At 36.8% G+C, this 23,839-nt stretch overlaps 1 protein-coding gene across 3 annotated transcripts in view; it reads right to left on the bottom strand.

Moving 5' to 3' along the window:
- mdga1 (MAM domain containing glycosylphosphatidylinositol anchor 1) overlaps nucleotides 1–23,839 on the bottom strand; it is a 312,596-nt gene that overhangs the window by 213,790 nt on the left and 74,967 nt on the right. For all 3 annotated transcript variants that reach the window (XM_055169632.2, XM_055169631.2, XM_055169633.2), the window contains exon 4: nucleotides 369–543. In XM_055169632.2, the coding sequence (XP_055025607.2) occupies nucleotides 369–543 (175 nt within the window). The remainder of the gene's footprint in view (nucleotides 1–368; nucleotides 544–23,839) is intronic.

Raw genomic sequence — 23,839 nt, 5'->3', positions numbered from 1 at the left:
AAAGAGTGTGACCCTGTCTGAACTATCGCTTTAACTCTAACTCAGGATCCATCCAATTCATTCACCAGAACTCTCCAGGCAAATCTGTCCAGTGCAACCCATATGTCTATCCATCACTGTTTATTAAATCTGCCCAAAAACTGGTGGGTGTGCTAATGCGTTTCCTCATTTGTCTTGGCAGCTCAATTGAGCATTGTTTCCTCTCCTGTTATCCATAACCACCCACACACATTGCAAGCCCAAGTGCTCTCATTACTCAAACAAACCAACACTGGGACAGATAGGGAGCTCTGGAGAGTTCACACTGATTCACCTCCTTCGGGAGGGATCAGATCGAGAAAAGGAAGGATCGTAGCCCTAACACTTACACTGCACATCTACGCGAATGGACCTGATAGCAGCCACCCCCACCCCGTTCTCAGCTTTGCAGTAGTAGCGACCGCCCTGCACTCTCTGGATGTTGGGGATCCGTAGAGTCTCATTGAAGATGGACGTTTCCTGGAACTTGTCGGAGGCACTGCCTGCTGTTTTGGTCCACCGTACCTGCAGGGGGCGATAATGAGAGACTCGTGAGTTGTAATGTACAGTAATGATCAAAAGTGATGTCATGAAAGAAATTTTTACAATAGGCCTATTTGCTCTTACCCATATGGCAAAAAATACATTTCTCTGGTCAAAAATATGTTTTAAATATATGTTACATACATTTTGTAGAAAGTAAAGCTTAATTAAATATGTTTTCGAAAATATGTTTAGTTTTAACATTCATATATTAACATCAAAATGTATGTCAGGGGCAACAAATACATTTCTAATATAACAACCCATACCAGAAAATCACAGTTTTGTGATTGTTGCGGGCACGTTTTCTTAAAAAATTGCAACAGAATATACAGGATATTTAATCAATTTTATGCAATGAAATTGCTTGGAAAAATTGCAGGAACTTGCAAAAACTGAGAGAACTTGCAAAAACTGTTTGCAGCTTTTCGTTGATGTTCACGTTGCGTAATTAATTCACTTCATAACGTTCCCATGGCAACAGGGGACACGGTTGCACTTGTGTGAAGTAAATGCAACATTTTTCAGCTTTCTGCTAAGATATATGTGACTTTTTGCCACGAAAATGTGGAGATTATGAAATCATGCAAACCCTCATATTTTGCGCACAAAATCTGCTATTTATGTGGCGAAAGTGTGGCGTATTTAAAAAATGAGGCCGCTGCATAAATATGCAGACTTTGGATGATTATGCATTGAATCATGCGATTGCATAATAACTTTTTTCTGCAGGGACTGCCATATGGCAAAACAAATATTTTCCAGTACAAGTATAAAATGTATAAGTGCAAATATATTTAATTTTAACCTCTTTTTAAACTTGTTATGTTTACAGGTTTGTAACATACAAAGTTTTTTCTTATGCGATATTAATATAAATGCTTTAAAATATATTTCTTTTTAAATATATATTTCAAAATATAAAAAATGGCCAAAAAATATACTTGTGAAAATAAATTTTTGTAAACGTATTTCAAAATATATTTTTGGATATTTTTAATCATATATTTTTTGCATATGGGTAATGCGTGGTCAGGTTAGATTAAACCATCAAAATATGAGGAGTATGGACAAATAGCCAAACTTTAAGGTTTAAAATAAAATAAAACTGAGTACATTTTTTTAAGAAATGCCAAATTAGACAGGAACCCATATGGCAAAATAATATATTTTTAAATATATTTTTCAAAATATACAAAAAATGTCCAAAATATATATTTGCTGAAATATGTTTACAAAAATATATTTTTCACCCATATATTTTTGGGGAATTATTTGTATATTTTTTTAATATATTTTAAGAAATAAATACATTTCAAAGCATTAAAAATATATTTAAACCTCCAAATATTTCAATCCAAGGAAATATATTCACAATGCATTGAAAGAAAAACTTTTGTTGATTTTTGTGTTAATAGTTTGTAGTCTTTTTAAACTTTGCACATGTTTTGTGTGTAAGCTTCAGTTTATACTCCAAACGCACCAGTGCAACATGCATACACAATTATATATTTATTTTTAATAAGATATAATAAAATAAAGGGTAAACATGTCAGTTGTTTAGTGTTGGACATCACTTTTGACCACCAATGTGTGAGTTTGTTTGCGATTTAGGGAGATTTGATGGAAGCAGAGGTGACAATGAATCAATCAAGTTTTATTTTTTTATCTCAGTGCATATTTACAACTATTAAAATGGATTGTGTATGTATCTATACTGTAGATCCATATATCCTGTAAAAGTGTTCATGCTTATGAAACGCTACAAAAATGTGTAGATTTCACAGAGCTGTCTACAATGAGTCTGACCTTACAGGTACAGCGGTCAGAATCTGTCCATAATGACATTGTTATCTATTCAGTCATTCTTTTGACTTCTTCACACAATCTTTGCATCGAGTGTCTCTAAGGTCAAGTGAAAATCTCAAACTAAAGCCGTTGTAATCTCTTACACCTCTCAACCTCTGGACATCAGTAAGCTGCTTGCATTATAGCGAGGGTCACCTCTGAACAAGGTGCCACATGGGTGAGCAGGCGATTGTAGTTGGCAACGCTCTGGCAGAGGAAAGGTTAGAACGTACGGGAAAGGGATTATGGAATTACACGCCTCTGTGTAAACGACAGGCTTTGTGTTTATTTAGGTCTATTTGCCTGTGGATTTGGGAGCTCTATTCATTTATCAGGTGTAGTGAGTGAGAATTTAATGCAGCGGATGGCAGAATTGTGTCTCCGCTGGGAGTAACCTCTCCTACTGAAGCTGAGGACAGAAAGGAGGAGACCAATATAGATTGACAGTATTTTTCATTAAGTTATACAAGACATATTTAGGAACGCAAATCAAAAATCATTTAAACTGAAACAAATGAAGTGTAACAGTAGTTAAATATCCAATTTTTCTTCTCTTAAAGAGAAATATACAGTATAGATGGTTTCATGCCTTCCAGAAAATATTTTTCTTTAAATATAAACATACACTATATCAAATGAAAGAACAGACCCTCTGCTTTCACACAAAAAAGTTTTATATTATTTTATTTGTTTTCTTTTTATCACCTCTCAAAATGGGTAGGTTTATACCCGAAATACCAAGTTTTGAACAAAAAGCTGAGATAATTGCATTTTTGTAAAGGACTTTTTTTAGAGATCAGATTTAGAGTGATGATCAAAACATACAGAGTTTTTACTGTTTTTGGATCAGTGGATGCTTCAGTGTTTTATAAGTTGGGTAAGAGCGCACTTCCTGGATAATAGCGGAAATATGGATTGCCGTAAAGGATTAGTCCATTTTCTTAAAAAAATCCAGATAATTTACTCATCACTATGTTATCCAAACTGTTGATGTCTTTGTTCAGTAGAGAAGAAATTATGTTTTTTGAGTAAACCATTCCAGGATTTTTTTCATTTTAATGGACTTTAATGGACCCCAACACTTAACAGTTTTCATGCAGTTTAAAATTGCAGTTTCAACGCAGCTTCAAAGGACTCTTAACTAGCGAAACGATTGTCATTTTTGGCAAGAAAAATAAAAAATATGCATTTTTAAACCACAACTACTCGTCTTTCTTCGGCTGTGTGACGAGCCAGCGCGACCTCACGTAATTGCGTAATGACGTGGAAAGGTCACGTGTTACATATATGAACATTTGCGGACCATTTTAAACAATAAACTGACACAAAGACATTAATAAGTATCATTCCACATACAACAATGTCGTAACGATCCTCTTTCTCCACACTTGTAAACACTGGGGCATAGTTTTGATACGTCATCCGTGACCTCTTGACGTGATGAGGTATTACGTGTGGTCGCGCTGTTGCGTCACAGGACCGGAGGAAGACAAGAAGTTGTGGTTTAAAGCCCATATTTTGATTTTTCTTGCCAAAAATGACAATCATTTCGCTAGATAAGAGCCTTATGCCTCATTTGGGCTTGTTTAGAGTCCTTTGAAACTGCAATTTTAAACTGCATTAAAAAACTGTTAAGTGTTGGGGTCCATTAAAGTCCTGGAATGTTTTCCTAAAAAAACATAATTTCTTCTCGACTGAACAAAGAAATAATCAACATTTTGGATGACATGGTGATGAGTAAATTATCTGGATTTTTTTTTAAGAAAATGGACTAATCCTTTAATTGACAGGATAACTCGTCAATGGTGGGGAAAGAGGTAAAGTTGTCCAAATTAAGTGCTTAGCAACATATATTACTAATGTTAATACATTGTTGATAAATTTACGGTTGGAAATTTACAAAATATCTTCATGGAAAATGATCTTTTACTTAATATCCTAATGATTTTGGCATATAAAATGATAATAGTGATAAAAGTTTTGTTGGCTATTGTTACAAATATACCCATATTTTGCTAAAATGGAGAAAAAGCAAGAGTGCTGAAAAAGTGAACTGTCACTGTATTCTGTGATTAACTCATTAATGCCAAAACATTTTGCACTGCAGCAGCTTTTCCAGGAAAAACTTTAAGATGCATGTAGGGTTTCTTGCTTTATGTTTTGATGTGACAATCTAAAAGTTTGTTTTCTCAGTAGCCCAAAACTCTACATTGTGTTGATTCATCATCCCTCTCTAAGGGCCGCCACTGGCAGATGTAAGACAGATGGCGTTGGATAGGCTATCATTACAGCGGTCGCACATGGCTCTCTTATGGCAACAGAAAGTCACAGTAGAGAAGAAACTTTCAAAAGCCTCAGTCATGCAAAGAGAAGAGGAGATTTCGAGGGTGTGATGCGAGAAGAGAGGGACACAGCTACAGAAACTGCACGAGAGGATGAAGTAATCGGTCTTGTTTCAGATGAACTAATGAAGTAGACGATACTGCCCTTCTTAACATCAACAGCTGCCACACATCAGCACGTACAACCAAACCACAGATCCCAAAACACTACGCCAACTCACTTTATATGCCTTTCTTCAAACGCTCCTTTCTGCAGCTGTCTGCTCCTGGGAGAGATTTCCCATGAGTCTCAGTTAACTGTACAGTGACAGTCTTTATCTGTCTGAACTAAAAAAATCAGATCGGATATGACTGTCCAAATCCTTTCACGCAGAGAATGGATCCCAGAAAACTGCCATAGAATTGGTAGAATTTTTTCTATTTGAATGCAAACACGTCCTGCGATTGATTGCCGGATGAATCTCGTGATGAGGACCTAATTGTTGGGATCAGTCCTGGAACACATTCTTTGTGAAGAAAAAACAGAAACAATGTCTTAACACCCTGATGTCACGTGCAGGACCTTTACAGGATGTGTGTGAACACACGCACAGATTCCAGAAATGAGCCAAAATCAAATGAGGATTCATATATTTTCTGTAATCTCTGTGTGAAATGAGAGAAAGAGCATGAGAGAGACTTCTTGACATATTCATATTCTATTTAAAAAATAAACAGGGGCAGTTGTTAGGCTACTAGAGGTCTTACTTTGGGTTCACACCAGCCGCGTTTGAGGCGTCAAATTCACGTCTACCGCGTCTAGTTTGCCGCTTGAACAATTTGAGTGTACTCGCTTCATTTGCCCGTGAAAGCCGTGCATGAAATTCTAGTCATGGAGACAATCACGTGGAAATTCGTGTCATGGGAGGGGCTTCTGCGACTTCGCTCGCTTTCTGTAATCACGTCACTACTAGAGCAAGCTACTGATTGGTTAAAGCGGTGCGTTTTATCGCCAAAGTTCAAACTTTTCACCTCATGCGTTTCCCGCTGCAATGTTCAATTCCGGGCATTCGCGCGTCTACCGCACCGTGCTAAATGCCTCATTCACGTCGCAAGACCTCCAGACGCGTGTCTTCACATTGACTTAACATTGAAATCGCTCGCGCTTGACGCCTATACCGCGGCTGGTGTGAACGCAGCATTATAGATTCCAAAGTAATGTACCCAAATTGACCCGAAAATCGAATTTTACCCGAACCTAACGTGCATAATTTTTTATTTTTTAAAGGAAATAACCTGAAAACCAGAGACAAACCAGAAAAAAATTTGACCCAACCCAGTGGCAAAATTTTCGAACCCGACTGGACCCAAATGTAAACGGCACCAACGTGTGTGGAGTCTGCAGCCCCGCTGCTCCATGTATTTTCCTTTTTAATCTGACGACAACACAAAGGTAACCGTTTAAATGTGCATTTAAAATTGATTGACAGGTCTGTCTCGACAAAAATGTACCTACCGCCAGCCACAAAATGTCGTAAGTGCTCTTGGCAAACAAAGTAGAGGTTGGAAAAGGACTCAATGCACACACGCAAAATAGTTTGGGTCTGCTCGGGTCGGTTCGGCAAAAACACATTCATTTTAAAATTACCCGAGAACCGCTAATATTATACCTGACCGTTGTCAGAGGCACATGTAAAGCTTTCAGGTCAGACCTTGGGTTTCGAATCAAGGTGGACCCGAGAAGACCTGTAGTTGTTACCATGTAGACCTATTTCTGTCTGATCTTAAAGGATTACTCCACTTTCATAAAACATTTTTCCTGAAAATGTACTTATTCCCATGACATCCAAGATGTTGATGTCGTTCTTTGTTCAGTCGAAAATATATATATATATTTTTTTGAGGAAAACATTCCAGGATTTTTCTTATTTTAATGGACTTTAATGGACCTCAACACTTTACAGTTTCAATGCAGTTTAAAATTGCAGTTTCAACACAGCTTCAAATGGCTCTAAACGATCCCAAACAAGGCATAATGGTCTTATCTAGCGAAATTATTTTCATTTTTGGCAAGAAAAATAAAAAATATGTACTTTTAAACCTCAACTTCTCCTCTTCCACCGGCCGTGTGATGCGCCAGAGCGACCTCGCATCATCAACACAAATTTTTCAAAATTTGAAAAATCCTAGGATGTTTTCCTCAAAGCAAATAAAGACAAACATTTTGGATGACATGGGGGAGTAAATTATCCAGATTTTTTTTTTAAATGGAGTAATCCTTTAAACAACTTCTATACTATAGACCTGCCTTTACTTTTTTAAACCTGTTAAATTAGTTTCTACATTAAGCTGATTGTTCAGGTTACCCATCTCATTTCAGAATTTAATTTAAATGTTTATTTTATTTAGTTGTGTCTTCTCACATACCAGTAATATAATAATTTCAACTCAAATCAATATTTGTGACCCTGGACCACAAAACAGCTCATAAGGCTACATTTTTTGCAATTGAGATTTATACATCTTCTAAAAGCTGAATATTTGGCCGAGACACAACTTTTTTAAATGTGGAATCTGAGGATGCCAAAAACTCTAAGAAAATCGCCTTTAAGTTGTCCAAATGAAGTCCTTAGCATCACATATTCCTAATGATAAATAATTTATTTTATATATTTACAGAAGGAAATGTATAAAATATCTTTAATGGAACATGATGTTTATTTAATTTCCTAATTATTTTTGGCAAAAAAATCTGTAATTTTGACCAATACAATATTGTTGGCTATCGCTACAAATAAACCCGTGCTACTTATGAGTGGTTTTGAGGTCGAGGATCACATTCAGTAAGGAGCCATGTATCAAGCATGATAATGTACAATCAGCGATCATTGTTATCAAACAAACCATGCTATTGACCGCACCACCCCATCTGCTATTATTTATGTTGCAATGTCTGTACATCATATTTTACCACAATGATTTGCCAATACAAGGTACGGATTCTGTCATGCCAATAAAGCACACCAAATTGAATTGAGAGGAAAAGGGTTTCGAGTAAGACGCTGTGTAGAGATAAGCCGAAAGTGTTAAGCTACTGTATGTAGCAATCAATCTTGACTGATTTAAAATACTCACACATAAAAAACAGCAATGAACATTAAATACGCTTACAGTAGCAATAACCCGGCTTTAATGCTGAAGAGGACGCAGCCGCCCAGATTTAAGCAGGCTTGACAGGCATTAAGCAATAAATGTCTTTTTGCGGATGCTTGACTTGAATTGGTGTCACTCGCGGTGAACTTAATTTATAGAGGCAGTTATGGGATAGAGAAAAACATGAATGCCATGAGGAGAGAAAGTGAGGAGGAGAGAGAAATAAGAAGAGATGGTGAAAGAAAAATAAGTTAAACTGCAAAAGCAGCACTGAGAAAAAAATAAAAAACAGGAAAGAAGGATCAGATTTTGCCAGCTCATCTCTCGTTCTGAACCGCATCCCCGATCGTTGAAATCAATCCTAATCAAATAACAGGCAGCACTGCGGAGCATTTAAACCTCTCCATATGTACACAAGCGAACGCTCTATTAAACATCCTACGCCGAGTGATAGAAACCAGAGCCTGAGATGTGATGATGCTGCTTGTGGACACAATAAGGGCAGAAATACATCTGCTTTATGTAGGATGTCAACAGTAGCTGCATTTCCAATACCCTTCATATTGTGCAAATTGAAAAAGCGTAATTCTGCATAAACTCACATGCACTCACCTAAAGGATTATTAGGAACACCATACTAATACTGTGTTTGACCCCCTTACGGCTTCAGAACTGCCTTAATTCTATGTGGCATTGATTCAATAAGGTGCTAAAAGCATTCTTTAGAAATGTTGGCCCATATTGATAGGATAGCATCTTGCAGTTGATGGGATTTCCAGGACACGAAGCTCCCATTCCACCACATCTCAAAGATGCTCTGTTGGGTTGAGATCTGGTGACTGGGGGGCCAATTTAGTACAGTGAACTCATTATCATGTTCAAGAAACCAATTTGAAATGATTCGAGCTTTGTGACATGGTGCATTATCCTGCTGGAAGTAGCCATCAGAGGATGGGTACATAGTGGTCATAAAGCAATGGAAATGGTCAGAAAGGGATGGAAATGGTCAGAAACAATGCTCAGGTAGGCCGTGGCATTTAAACGATGCCCAAATGGCACTAAGGGGCCTAAAGTGTGCAAAGAAAAATCCCCCACACCATTACACCACCACCACCAGCACAGTGGTAACAAGGCATGATGGATCCATGTTCTCATTCTGTTTACGCCAAATTCTGACTCTACCATCTGAATGTCTCAATAGAAATCGAGACTCATCAGACCAGGCAACATTTTTCCAGTCTTCAACTGTCCAATTTTGGTGAGCTTGTGCAAATTGTAGCCTCTTTTTCCTATTTGTAGTGGAGATGAGTGGTACCTGGTGGGGTCTTCTGCTGTTGTAGCCCATCCGCCTCAAGGTTGTGCGTGTTGTGGCTTCACAAATACTTTGCTGCATACCTCGGTTGTAACGAGTGGTTATTTCAGTCAAAGTTGCTCTTCTATCAGCTTAAATCAGTCTGCCCATTCACCTCTGACCTCTAGCATCAACAAGGCATTTTCGCCCACAGGACTGCCTCATACTGGATGTTTTTCCCTTTTCACACCATTCTTTGTAAACCCTAGAAATGGCTGTGCGTGAAAATCCCAGTAACTGAGCAACCATGCCATGCTTAAAATTGCTTAAGTCACATTTCTTTCCCATTCTGACATTCAGTTTGGAGTTCAGGAGATGACAAGAACCACACCCCTAAATGCATTGAAGCAACTGCCATGTGATTGGTTGATTAGATTGCATTAATGAGAAACTAAAAATGTGTTCCTAATAATCTTTAGATGAGTGTATATCCTATATATTTATAGGTTGCCTGGCGTGTGTAATAGTCACATGATCTTTCTTTAAATATGGCACGGTATGTTTGATTTGAGGACAAGACAGAAGAAATGTGTTCGACTTTGTGTGGCGTCACAAAAACCGTCATGCGCATTACTTAAAAATACAGCAAGAGCATTTCAGGAGTCGATTGCTCTGTATTGTTGTGTCCGAAACCGCTCTCTATCTCCTATATAGTACTGCACTTTTTTCTATTTTACTTTACATCACAGTAATGACTACATTGGCATATGTTTTATATAGCTATATTTAAAGTCTGGCATGCAGTTCACTTATAAAGTTGTGCGAAATGTGTTATTCGATGGCTTGATCTTTTATAATTCCCTGTCTTACTTACTTTTCCACCGACTCATAGCGCTTAATGTTTGGGCAGACGAAGATAAACCAACAGTGGAAGTTCAGAAAAAGGTGTTTACACGACTTTTTGAGATGATTTTGAGACGATGTCATGTAAGATTCGTACAGAAACCCATCATGATCTCATACCTCAGACTGCACGCCCACAGTCTGCTCATAAAACCAGTTGTTGGGTTCGCCAAAGGCTACGGCACTGAATGTATGAAAGATATTCTGAAGTTTTGTTTGAGACACTCGAGTTAACAAAATGTCCTTGAGCATAACTCCACTTAAGTCTGATTTCAGACCGAACCGCTTCTGAATGGCGACTAAAAATAAACTGTGGTTGATCCTTTTATGTAGAAGTTTAAGTGGGAGGTACTGTGAACCAGAAATTATGCTGATATCTGGCTGACCTTCACTTACAGAAAGTCAAGTTCACAGACAGGAATCTGTGTCCAACAGTGAGATTTTCAATGCATTGTTGACGATCAACATCATTTATGTCATTTAATACTGAGCAATGAGTCCCCGTCACACGGCCCCGGAGGAGAGATTCAGTTTCCTTTGGATCAATTTGGGCGAGCAATAACTGGAAGAGGTATCTGAATCACAGTGATGATGATCATATATCTACCATGTGAAAAATGCAAAACTTGCAATAATCGTGACTCAGTTTCCTCATACAGACACTGCTCAGCTTTCAAAGTCAAGTTCAGGTTTATTTATTTGTATAGTACATTTAAAAAGAACAGACGTTGACCAAAGTGCTTTACATAATAGACACATATAATTTAAAAAATGTATAAAACACAATAAAAAAAATTAAAGTAGTTTCCATCAAATGCAATAGAGTACAAATAAGCCATCAAATGCATCAATAGTAGTGCAAGATCTGACATCGAGAGTTAAATTATTCCATAAACGAGGGACTGAGAAGGTCCAGTCTCCTTTGGATTTTAATTGAGACTTGTGGACAACTAGTTGAAATCTTTGTCCAAATCGTACAGACCTAGAAGAAGTATGTTGCTGGAGAAGATCACTAAAATCACCAGTCTGGTACCAGTCCATTTAGACCCTTAAAAACAAAGAGTAGCAGCTTATACTGAGTCTGAAATTTGACTGGAAGCCAACGAAGAGATGCTCAAACTGATGTTCAAATTTCCTAGTTCCTGTTAAAAGCATAGCAGCAGCATTTTGAACCAACTGCATGCGTGAAAGTGATGCATGAGAAATACCATCATATAATGAATTACATTAGTCCAATCTGAACATAATAAAAGCATTACAACCTCCAAATTATTAAAAAACAAAAAAGATTGAAGTTACGCTATATTCTTGAATATAAAGTGAATTTAAAGGTTTACACCTACCATTATGTTGGTACTCATGGGTTTGAACCATGGGTCATGGGTTTGAACCCAGGGAACATAAGTTAATAAAAAAATGTATACCTTGTAATGCACTGTAACTCACTTTGGATAAAAGCATCTGCCAAACGCGTAAATATAAATATAGAAATATATACTCTGGGAATTAAACTCGTACACTTGGTGTTGTTAGCTCAAAGTCTACAAGTTGAGTTACAGGAAGACAGGGCCGGCATCAAGGGGGGGCATTCGCAGGCCGGGCCCCCCCCAAACAGGTTGTTGTGCCCCCTTTCACAGTTTTGTATTAATTTAATATATATCAAGAATAATTAAAATAAATTAAACATTGAATGTTTCATGACTTTTAATGTAATCAAACGAGGAAATGTATGTGTTTTTTTTATTAAAATAGACCAGTTTCTCTGATTGGTTGTATTGCAGCGTCTCATGCGTCTTTAGCATATTAATGTGACTTGATACTAGCAAGGTGTTTTTTGCGGCATTTTATGGATTGTGAAAATATGGATATTAGAACATTTAGAACGAACCAGCACCGCCTGCTCCATCTGACTCCATGCAAACCCCGATTGGCTCAAACTCTGAGATTAGAGGTCGAGTTGAAATTTTCAAATCTACAGGACACTGTTTTGAGGAAGTTTAATGTTCGCACACGCCGCCTTAAGCTTTTTTAAAGGTATGTTAGCATTGTTTTAATTTACGTGAGCTTAAATGTGAAGTGTGGCTATAGACAGTCTGTACCAGTTGTATGAGTGTGTGCTTGCACTGTATTTGTTGTTTTAACCCCTTGTTATTGTTATTGTTGCTAATTGCGTGCCCCCCTGTTGGAAGCCGCGTGCCCCCCTGTTAGTTATGGTCTGGCGCCAGCTCTCCAGGAAGATGATGGTGATGATGTCATTGCTGACCAATGCATACAGAGAACCACTAACAGAATGTAATATGAACTGCACGCTGAAGTGGTAATTTGATGGGGAAAGGTCAAGTTAATGACATAGCTCAATGAGGTTTGGATTTCATACTTGAAATAGGGAACACATCGCCCAAAAGGGTTTATTTTTAAATTAAGCATTATTAAACATGCTGTTGCACTTTTAAAAATAAAGATGCTTTACAATGAAATAGAAGAACCTGAACGATTCCATAAGGAATCTCTGATACCTTTCTGTATAAAAAAAGGTTCTTTAGATTATAATGGTTCTTTGACTGAACGGTTCTCTGGAACCAAAAAGGGTTCTTCTACTGTATGGCATTGTTGTCAAAACCTTTTGTAGCACCTGCATTTTAAGGATTCTTTACAGTGATGTCAAAAGAACCATTTTTGTTTCTTCAAAGAACCAAAGTAAGAGGTTCTTAAAAGAGGTACTTATAAGACGCATTTCTTTTAAAATTAAGGGTCCTATTTTAACGATATAGTCTAAAGCGCATGGCGCAAGGTCAGTTAGGGTGTGCCCAAATCCACTTTTGATAGTTTAACAACTTAAAAAAAGGTTTATGTGCCTGGTGCACAGTCTAAAAGGGTTGTTCCTATTCTCGTAATGAGTAATGGGTGTGTTTTGGGTGTAATGTGCAATAAACCAATGAAAAATCATATCCTATCCCCTTTAAAAGCCAGTTGCGCTCACGCCATGCCGATTCCCAATTTACATGGCGGAGTTTGTAAGCGGAAAAACTGTAAGCAGAGGAAGAAGACCACCAGTTTAACTCTTTCCCCACCATTGATGAGTTACCTCGTCAATAAAGAGAAAACATTTGCATAAAAAAAGTGTCTCTGAAGAATTACACGATTATCAGCTAAATGCACAATTTATGCAAAAACTGAAGCCAAAATGTTATTTACTATATATGTTTTGATAATCGTTCTGAATCTGATCTCTAACAAAATTCCTTCACAAAAATGCAATCATTTCAGCTTTTTGCTAAAAAAAGATTTTTAAAGACAAATATTTAAGAGTTTATAAGCAGAGGCAAAACATAGATAGGATGAAATGTTTTTTTCCTCTTTTGTTTGTTTGAAAGCAGAGTGTATGTTCTTTCATTTGATATATTTGTATGTTTATATATTTTTTGAAGAAAATTTTCCTGGAAGGTGTTTTGTGAAACTTTTGTAAAAATCAAAATGGCTGCTGGCGAATCAGTTAAGATTGATGTTTAAAAAAGCACTGTTTTTTATTCATTGTAAGGATTATTTGTGGTTTTAAAAAGGTTTTTATAAGAATCATTTACAAATATGCTAAAAAAAAAGGTTTGCATAAGTAAAAATACTTTATTTGTAACAAACAGGAAATAAAGGATTTACAAATGTGTAGATTTCAGCACCGTGAGTGTTTTAAAAATATTACTTAAAAAAGGTTCTCATCTCACCATATCCAGAGGTACAAAGTCATCATATACAATAAATCTGTGGGGTAGCATTTAAAAAATCTAAATAAATGCAATATATATTTACAAATTTAAAAGCAAAAAATCTGCTTATTACCAAGCTACAGGTGTTCAGCTTATCTGCCAGGTTTTAGTTGGTTAATGGCGTAGTCTATTTTAGTTGTTTTAAAATAGCAACACGCCAAAACCTCACCTCGTTTTCAAGCCAGCATGCTCATGGGTGCTCATTTGCTATCTAAACAATGTGACACTGAACATGAAAAAGATACCTGCATTGGGCTGAAACTAGCAAAAACCACTTGCGTCGCACATTGCGCCGCATTGCACCGGGTGTATGACAGCGGATGTTAAAGGTTCCTTACGAAACCATACAGCAAGAAGGAATCTTTAATATTAATAAGCCTTTAATAAGAGTTGCATTAGCTTTTTAAACATCAAACACTTCTGACCGAGCCACCTCCCCTCTTCCCAATCACCAAAGGTACAGTGAGACATCTGTTACAATTTAAAACATTCTCGTCTCTCCCTCCTCCTCTAATTCGTTCTCTCTCGTGGCCAATCAGAGGCTGTTAAACAGCGCTTCTGTGCGAAGCCGTCTGGTGTAATGCATTTAGATGCAGTGCACACTGAGGTGCCAATAAAAAGCTCAGTTTCTGGAACACTCCACCACTGGGGGCTTTACTCACCCTGCTTTAATATTCCTTCTGCTCTGTGTGTCTCTCCCCTTCATCTGGCCTACAGTTCATCTTCCTTTATCCTCTATGCCGTTTCCTCTCTTTCTTCATACCAGGGGCGTACGAACGTACAAAAAATGGAGTGGGGGGGACACTGTAATCCTTATTAGTTTGGTTTATGAATATTAATTAGGTGGCGTAACATTCTTAAAGTATACAGCGCTATCCCAACCAGCATATTTTATGATTCTAAAAGCCAAAAACGTTTTTAATACTGAAAACAGCTTTTAAATGGCAGGCTATGGGGAAGCATCTTTGCACACATACAGTAATGGTTTAGTTACTGAATCTAATAGCAAAGGCAAAGTAGCAAACATAACCGTTCACCCTTTCTTTGACTCACAACTGGCTATTTTAAAAAATAGGGATGCACCTGTCACCCATGTCGTGCCCCAACTTAATATGTTAATACAAGTAAGAACCATATTGGAAATTGTAAAAAATATTTTTTTAAAACGTAGACGGGGACAAGATTGTCCATTATGTCCAACCTACATCCCTTCTCCTCACCTGCCTTCTCTTTTTCTTTCTTTTTCTCTCTCTCTCTCTCTTTTACTCTCTCGCTCGACCTTGTGTGCATCTTCATCAGAGATGTTTTTTGCCATCTGATCTTTCTGTTTTCAGAACCGTATCGATTCTTCACATCTGAACTATCAAGGACAGAAACCAAACCCAGACGACCCCTCCTCTCCTCTCGCCTGCCTCATCTCAAACTTCTCCAATATTCTCTTTTGGGGTTTTTTTTGCCTGTCTTTGTTCCTCGCGCTCTGATCGAGGCCCAAGGTTGCAGTGACCAGCAGTATGAATAAATAATGTGCTGAGCAGGATCTCTTTCAGAAAAGCCATTTAGAGCGATATTGTGTTACTAAAGACTGCGCATTTAGCCGAAAGCGTCCATGTCACAGAAATGCTATAGGATGTGAACCGCTAGCAGCGTGAAGCAGATATACTACACCAGACCTTCCCAATGACCTTACGCACATCTTACATGTGCCTACTGCAGACTTCTTAACAAAAGAGATATAAACACTAAGTGAATGCACGGAATAAGCGGATAACTGCTTATTGCTTTTTATAGAAACCTGTTTTCAAGCGTTTACATGAAAAATCAATAAACCGGCTATGCCGAAAACTGTGTTTACATGGGATTTGTCAAATTTCTTGAAGGTAGTGAAGTCACTGCATATAGTACACATAGGGCAGTGGCGGCCGGTGACTTCTTTTTTCGAAGACGCTCGAAGCGAAGTTCGTCACAGCATGTATGTAGCCCGTCATGTGTGTGGTTTGTAATTTCAAAATATGTCTTCTGAACCTATGTGCATCACGTGTCTTGTCAAAATAAGTGCTTGTTGCAGATGCATCTAAAGGGTTTATGATAAAGGAGACGCTCGCGTTTGCCAGATACTCGCATAATCTCATGCATAATCAGAGTTTACTGTAAAGTAAGTGGCTTGTGTGATGCAGATGGTTCACATGTCGCAACAAACACATATTTTGAAAACACAAGCAAAACACATGACACTTCAAACACATGTTTTGAATTTGCGCCCCTCCAAAGAGCAGTCACGAGCCGCCACTCATATAGGGCCTGATTTACTTATACCTTGCGCAGCGCAAACCATCATTTTGGCGATAAATAACGATGTTGGGGTTTACTAAAGACGCCTTATTGACTGACCTTATTGCATATGCATTTCTAGGAGTTTCCCTTTCAGCCACAACATTTTTGGGAGGAGATTGTTTAAATGATTCACGGAACGCAATTTACTAATGTTTGCACGTGTGTTATGACTGGTATTTGTGCCATTATTGAAAGTTACCAAGTTACGATTTTCTGGGCTGCGTAATATCATTGCGTCTGCTGCAGCCATGTTACGGCAGCAAAGTCATTAATTATTATGCCAGAATGAGAGTTATAGTTCCTAGCTATATCGGCCTAGAAAATCGCAACTTTTAATTTTCCATCAGTCTTAGTACACGATGTAACTACAGTAGAGTCAAGTTTTATATAGGAAAAATATCTAAACATTGCGCCTCCTGCAGCCATGTTACGGCAGCAAAGTCCTTGATTATTACGCCAGAATGAGAGTATAGTTCCTAGTCATATCGGCCTAGAAAATCGCAACTTTAAATTTTTCCGTCAGTCTTAGTACACGATGTAACTACAGAAGAGTCAAGTTTTAAATAGGGAAAGTATTGAAACTCTTTGGGTATTTTTGAGCGCAATGCTAATGGTCTAATCAGATTCAATAGATTATGCTAAGCTATGTTAAAAGTGGTACTGCCAGAGCCGGAGATCAGCTGAATGGATTCCAAAACGGTAAAAATGAAATGTTTAACTCTAGGGGAGCTGGAAAATGAGAGAATTTTAAAAAACTGTCCCTTTAAAGGGATAGTTCACCCAAAAATGAAAATTACCCCATGATTTAATCACCCTCAAGCCATCCTTCATGTATATTATTATCTTTTTTCAGACAAACAGAGTTATATTAGAAAATGTCCTAGCTGTTCCAAGCTTTATAATGGTACTAAATGGTGCTTCTGTTTTGAAGGCCAATAAAGTGCATCTATCCTTCAAAAAAGTAATCCACACTGCTTTGGGGGATTAAAAATGCCATCTGAGGGGAATCGATATCAGTTCCCTGAGGGAAAATATCAGTTTTTAAAACTTTACAAACTAAAGTAACTAGTTTCCGGTAACGACCGACGCACGCTCACAAGAGAGTGCAAAAGATGTAGGACGTGTATGATTATTGGACAAACTGATTAATCCAGGTGTGTCTGATTATTGTTGTTGTGACTACTGAGGTCAGGCACACTTGGATTAATCAGTTTGTCCAATAATCATACACCTATTTGAAATGATTCGAGCTTTGTGACATGGTGCATTATGCTGCTGGAAGTAGCCATCAGAGGATGGGTACATGGTGGTCATAAAGAGATGGACATGGTCAGAAACAATGTTCAGGTAGGTCGTGGCATTTAAACGATGCCCAATTGGCACTAAGGGGCCTAAAGTGTGCCAAGAAAACATCCCCCACACCATTACACCATTGCATTAATGAGAAATTGAACAGGTGTTCCTAATAATCCTTTAGAGGAGTGTATAACACTGATTGTGTTTGTCTGAAAAAAAAGTTACAGTATATACATTAAGGATGGCTTGAGTGTAAGTAAATTTTGATATTTGGGTGAACTATCGCATTACACAATTACTTTTGATTAAATTATTTTCATTTTCTGCTTTTGATAGTGTTAAAACAAGAGATAAAGAAACTGAGAAAGTGGTCAGATTGGCCACTCTTATCACAACATGACTGCTTTTAGTCCAATCATCAGAAAGAAGGTAAACAATCTGTCCTGATAAAAATCAGATATACACTCCATAAGACTCATTGTCCTTAATCATCAGCCTTCACAACTTAAGCACATAGCCCAACTGGATACGATCAGAGACGAAAACTGAGAAACAGAGATGAGATGCGATTGCTATTGATTTATTTAACTGCCTTTTCAAGAATCAGTCCATTCTTACATATTAGGCATGTGCCAAACTACACATTTCTCAAATCAACCAGTCTGTGAGGTGCCTGAACAACTAGTGGACTATTCAGTTTTAAGGGAGTCCTGTATAATCAGACTGGCATCAGGTTTATCTGATCCAATCAAATGCATTTATAAAAACAGTTCTTGTGACCTCAACTAACAGTTAATGCATATAAATCAATAATACAAACGAGAAAAGAACAAAACAAACCCGATTGAATGGCTCTTGAGATGTATTAGATGTGGTATTTAACACTTGTGCCGGGACCCATGGTAAAAGGTACGTCCAGTATATTCACCTCTGTATTGGGAGTAGTGTCGACGTATCCCAAAGGGTGACAAGCCTTGTGAACCATTTACAGCCCATAACTGGATTAAAAATCTGACTAATGGTTGAAAGTGTGATGGTCATGTTGTGTTTGTGATTGGACTCTGACAGCAGAACACATCATCATGAAGACAGCTGACCTTTACTGCCTCTCTGTTAATCAAAAGTGGGGAAAAACATGAAACGAGGGGGGGCAACACAGTATCATGTTTCTAGTTGCAATACACCAACGCAGAAAGAAACTTTAAACTCCCAGTGGGATGCAGCACACAAACTCACAAAGCGACTTTGTCCTCATCGCCCCATACACCTGACATCAATGCTCCTGTAGCTCAATAGGTAAAGCATTGCAATAACAGTACAAAGATCATGAGTTTGATTCCCAGTGAACATACATGACAAAATATAGATGCTTTCAGCAGTAACAACGTAAACAAACAGCTTTCATGGAAAAAACTTAAAGGGGACAGAGAATGAAAAACCATTTTTACCTTGTCTTTGTTGAATAATGGTAGTCTACCCGCATTCACAAACATACAAAAAGTGCTAGACATGCTAAACATTTCAGTCTCATAGAAATTCCTCTTTTAGAAATGTCAGCCAGAAAACAGCCAAATCTGAAAAACTGATGCTTATGACATCACAGGCATCTAACTGCCCTTCCACTTTAAAATAATTGGCTACATTTTTTGAGTGGCAGCAAAGTCAGCCAATTAGTAATGAGATTGCAAGTTAAGCCAGTAGGGGGAGACAAATAGGTGCAAAACCACTTGTTTAAAATCACCCACCCTAATAGAGCTATCTGAGAGAGGTTTTTAGGAAGCTTCTAAGACATTACAGACCCAAACAAAAAAAATTAGTCTACATGTCACATCACAGAACAAGGATAAATAGCCCGTTCAATCACTCTATGTCACCTTTAACTTCCGGTAGCCTATACTTACGCAATGAATCAAAAACAAATCAAAAAGTACATTAAGAGTAATTTATTTTTGAAAACAAGCTAAATAAACAGCAAGCAGATTACTTTAGTTTAAATTATAGCTAATGCGTATCAAAAACCACACTGGTCTAACATTACTGTGTAAAATATGTACTATATAATGTATACAATGTTAACTGGAGATCGGAGGCCTACCTTCCTTCACACCCAAACGGCAAAAAAATATTTCTCTGGTCAAAATATTTAAAATATATGCTAAATACATTTTGTAGAAAGTATTGCTCAATTGAATATATTTTTGAATTTGGAAATATATTTAGTTGTAACCTTTATATATATTTCAAGGGCAAGCAAATAAATTTCTAATTTTACATCCCATATGGCAAAAAAAATATTCTTAAATATATGCTAAATACAAGTTAATTTATAAAGTATATTTTTGAAGTTGAAAAAATATTTAATTTGAACCTTTTTACTTATGTTTTTTAATTATGTTTTAGTTATGTTACAGGTTTTGTAACATAAACAAAGTTCTTTTTTCTTATGCAATGTGAATATATTTTCTTGGATTGAAATATATGGAAGGCTAAATATAATTTTTTTTATGCTTTAAAATGTATTTATTAGGGCTGTCAAAATAAACGCGTTAATAACGCGTTAACGCAAATTAATTTTAACGGCACTAATTTTATTAACGCGCGATACGCAATTTCTGTTTGACCCACAGATGAATTGAGACGCAGCAAGTGACCGGCGCTAGATGAGTCGGAGCTTTTCATAAAAATAAGAACATTAAGCTCTCGTCTAGCGAATCCAATGCTCTAAATGGTCATTAAACATCTAAAATGCACGTTTTCTGCACGCGCAGTTTTCTTTATCTGCACGTTTTCTGTGAGGTGTACCGTCCCAAATCCATATAAAGCAAAGATGCGTCTTCTTTCACTTTTTAGTTTCGTTTTTAAAGCATTCAGAAATGATAGAAAATAGACTGCAGGACTTTCTTGATGTTAAAATAATTATTAAGAGAGATAAAGTTCGGGATCTGATTGATGTTAAAAGAGTTATTAAGAGTGACAAGACTCAAAAGCGATGTCTGACGCAGACGTCTGAAGCGCGTGCACACAAACACGCGAGTGCGTGACCCTGATATATATAGACATCTAACACAAAATTACAGTTTTAAAAATATCTGTTTTGACAAGAATTCACGCAGGTAAGACCTATAATCTGTTATATCTGAAGTGAATGTTTGGTTAACGGTTAAGGAAAAGTATCTGTTGTGTCATTATATTAAACCCTTGCATTATCAGACCTACAGTATCTTAAAGTGGTCAGTCCCAAATGTCAAAATTAAGCAATAAAAGAAAAACATATATTAATATTGTTTTTGCTCTGCATTAACATGTATAGTTCTGTCATGCTTTGTCAGATTCCAACAATTGTTCCAATTGTTTTGAAGTTTTTTAGAGAATGTTAAAATATAAATGACACATTTTTGAAAATGAGCTCATCCCAACTCAATTTGCCAGCACAGGTCACAAATGATGCAGCAGCAAACAGAAATGGAGAAAGAACAAGGTCTTCTAAAGGCAAAAACATTTAAAACTGTGGCTGATGGTTCTGTTAAAAATGTAAACAGGCTGTTGTAGACATACATTTGCATATAGCATATATATTATCCAAATATTATCCAAATCCAGACTGATTAGAGCATTAAAAACTTAAAAAGTGTTACATTTAGGTAAATTTAAAACAGATAAAAATGTGCGATTAATTTGCGATTAATCACGAGTTAACTCATGAAATCATGCGATTAATTGCGATTAAATATTTTAATCTATTGACAGCCCTAGTATTTATATTTCAAATATATATCAAAATATACAAAACATCTGCCAGATTTCACAAAGTAAGATGTGATCCCGGATCAACGTTTCAATCAAAGAAACAAAAAATAACCCTTAACTCAAACCCTAAACATTTTTCCCCCTTAAAATATGGTGAAATAGTAGTTTGAGAATAATATTTTCAAAGCCCCTAACACTAAAAATTACTAAATATATAATAGATAATAACTAAGGATTCTTACCATCGACAAGGTGAAAATAATCCACACAGATACATTGACTCATCTCTGTCAATTCTTCCAGAAAACAGCACGAGGCGCACTTAAGAGTTTACATTTATTTCAGACAGAAATCTTTTGGATTAGTTTATTAATCCAAGAAAATAAGAAGCAGCACCAGCCCAAATATGAAAAAAACGCGACTTGTAGTCCGGAAAATATGGTAGTATAACAGTAAATAAAAATCAGATCAGCATATCGGTTATCGGGCCTTCTTTCTTTGACTATGATATACAACATAACCTGTGGGTGTTTTTTGAGAAGTTTCCTAATTGCAGAAAAGTGCAAGGTTCTTGAAATTACCTGAAATCAATAACTTACAAATCTGCATTGTAGTACAGCATGTAAAAACACCAGATTGAATGTTACCACACAGTTAAGGATTCACTCTATATATTAATTAACAAACACTCAGCAAATCACTCACAAATGCTCATATATGCTCACATTACAGCCAAACGTCAACATTAATGCAATTAATATTTTGAGTTATTGCACAAACCGTACAAAGCACTAACTATCTGTGGCAAGTGATGTAAATTAAAACAAAACATCTATCTTCAAGCATCCACATGCAAACAACAGATTTCTACATCATCTTACTGTATAGAGAGCAGCTGCTGTTCACCAGCTAGTCACTTCACTCAATAATATAATGCAGACCACAACTTCACCACTCAGATTTTGACTTTTTGATGTTCAAGGTTACCTGAACATACCTGGTTTGCACCTATACACCTGTTTTGATATGGTATTCTTTCAAATGAACCTCTCTGATTCACATGCAGATACAAATCAAACCTACACCAGTTAGACAGATACTCACATCTGCATACTGATCATTTGGCTCTGTATTGTACATATTGTAATTAAAGTTTATTTAGATTAAACACACTGACCCTCATATACAACCACAGAGCCAAACACACCAATATACATTTAATGCATGAGCCATAAAGGCAAATACATGCACACAATTTAGTAACCTCAGAAACCCTTGCACGGCAAGCAACATTTACTTGTATGTGCAGTAATGTTCTCATTAGCTGTGTGACTACATTCACCTATATTATTCTCCTATATAAAGCCTGTTTTCATTCCAATGCCCTGACATTTTTTATGGAAATTGTCATGGTTATTATGGTTTAGTATAAAAACTTCCTTATTCTGAGAAGTGAATTCAGCAGTGCAAACTGATGGAATTTAGATTGGGTGCAACATTACGTCTAATATATGTAGACGGGTATTTGGGAGGTAGTGTGTGTGTGTGCACGTGAGGGTCTTTAATAAGTGATCTGATGGAAGTGGACAGAGCGCCTGTGGGAGTCACACTTTCACACCTCCTACTGTTATCAACTCACGCTTACCTTATATAACACATATTACAAGTATACTTGTCTCAGGAACAGTTAATACATATATCAGACAGGTCATGTTGTGGAGAGCTCGACTGCCAAAAGAATCAAGCCTTATTGCTTGAACAACAAACCTGAGATGTCCACCAAAACATCTAACAATCCAGTATCTGACTCGTTTCTTATACACTTCAACACGTGATTTCATTGTCAGGTGACTTACACTTCGTCTTTGATTTTACCAATGAACACAATTGTCTGAAAAAAGTATCATGTGCTAATAATATGTTCGGTGTTGGGGGTAACGCATTACAAGTAACGTGCATTACGTAATAATATTCCTTTTCTGAAGTAACGTGTAAAGTAGCGCATTACTTTTTAAATGTACACATTAATATTTGAGTTACTTTTTTAGTTTAATTCATTCGATAAAAAACTATATACTGAATTAAACTAAACATAGTCACATTATGCACTCTACGCGTACACGCCTGTGTGGGAACAGTTTGTGTCAGAAACTGAGATGGCAGGCCAGAGCTCGACATTTTTGTGATGAAATATGCAATTTCTGAATGCAGAACTTTTCAGTCATAAAAAACACCTGCAAGGCCTGAAAGAGATCAAGCCTTAGTCAAGAAAAAGTAACGCAAAAGTAACTAAAAAGTAACGTAAGCATTACTTTCCATGAAAAGTAACTAAGTAACGCAATTAGTTACTTTTTTGGGAGTAACTTAATATTGTAATGCATTACTTTTAAAAGTAACTTTCCCCAACACTGATTATGTTTATTCAAAATTCTAATATATAACGTAATCAGTAAATTATACCATACATGTGACCATGGACCACAAAACCAGTCTTAAGTCGCATGGTTATATTTGTAGCAATAGCCAAAATTGTAATGTAAGGGTCAAAATTATAAATTTTGCTTTTATGCCAAAACTCATTCGGATATGATGTATGTTTCCTACCATAAATATATCAAAAAACTTTC

This window comes from Misgurnus anguillicaudatus, chromosome 11, assembly GCF_027580225.2.
Source record: "Misgurnus anguillicaudatus chromosome 11, ASM2758022v2, whole genome shotgun sequence".
Lineage (NCBI taxonomy): Eukaryota > Metazoa > Chordata > Actinopteri > Cypriniformes > Cobitidae > Misgurnus > Misgurnus anguillicaudatus.
Note: the sequence above shows the minus strand (reverse complement) of the source record. Positions and strands in the feature narration are given on the sequence as shown.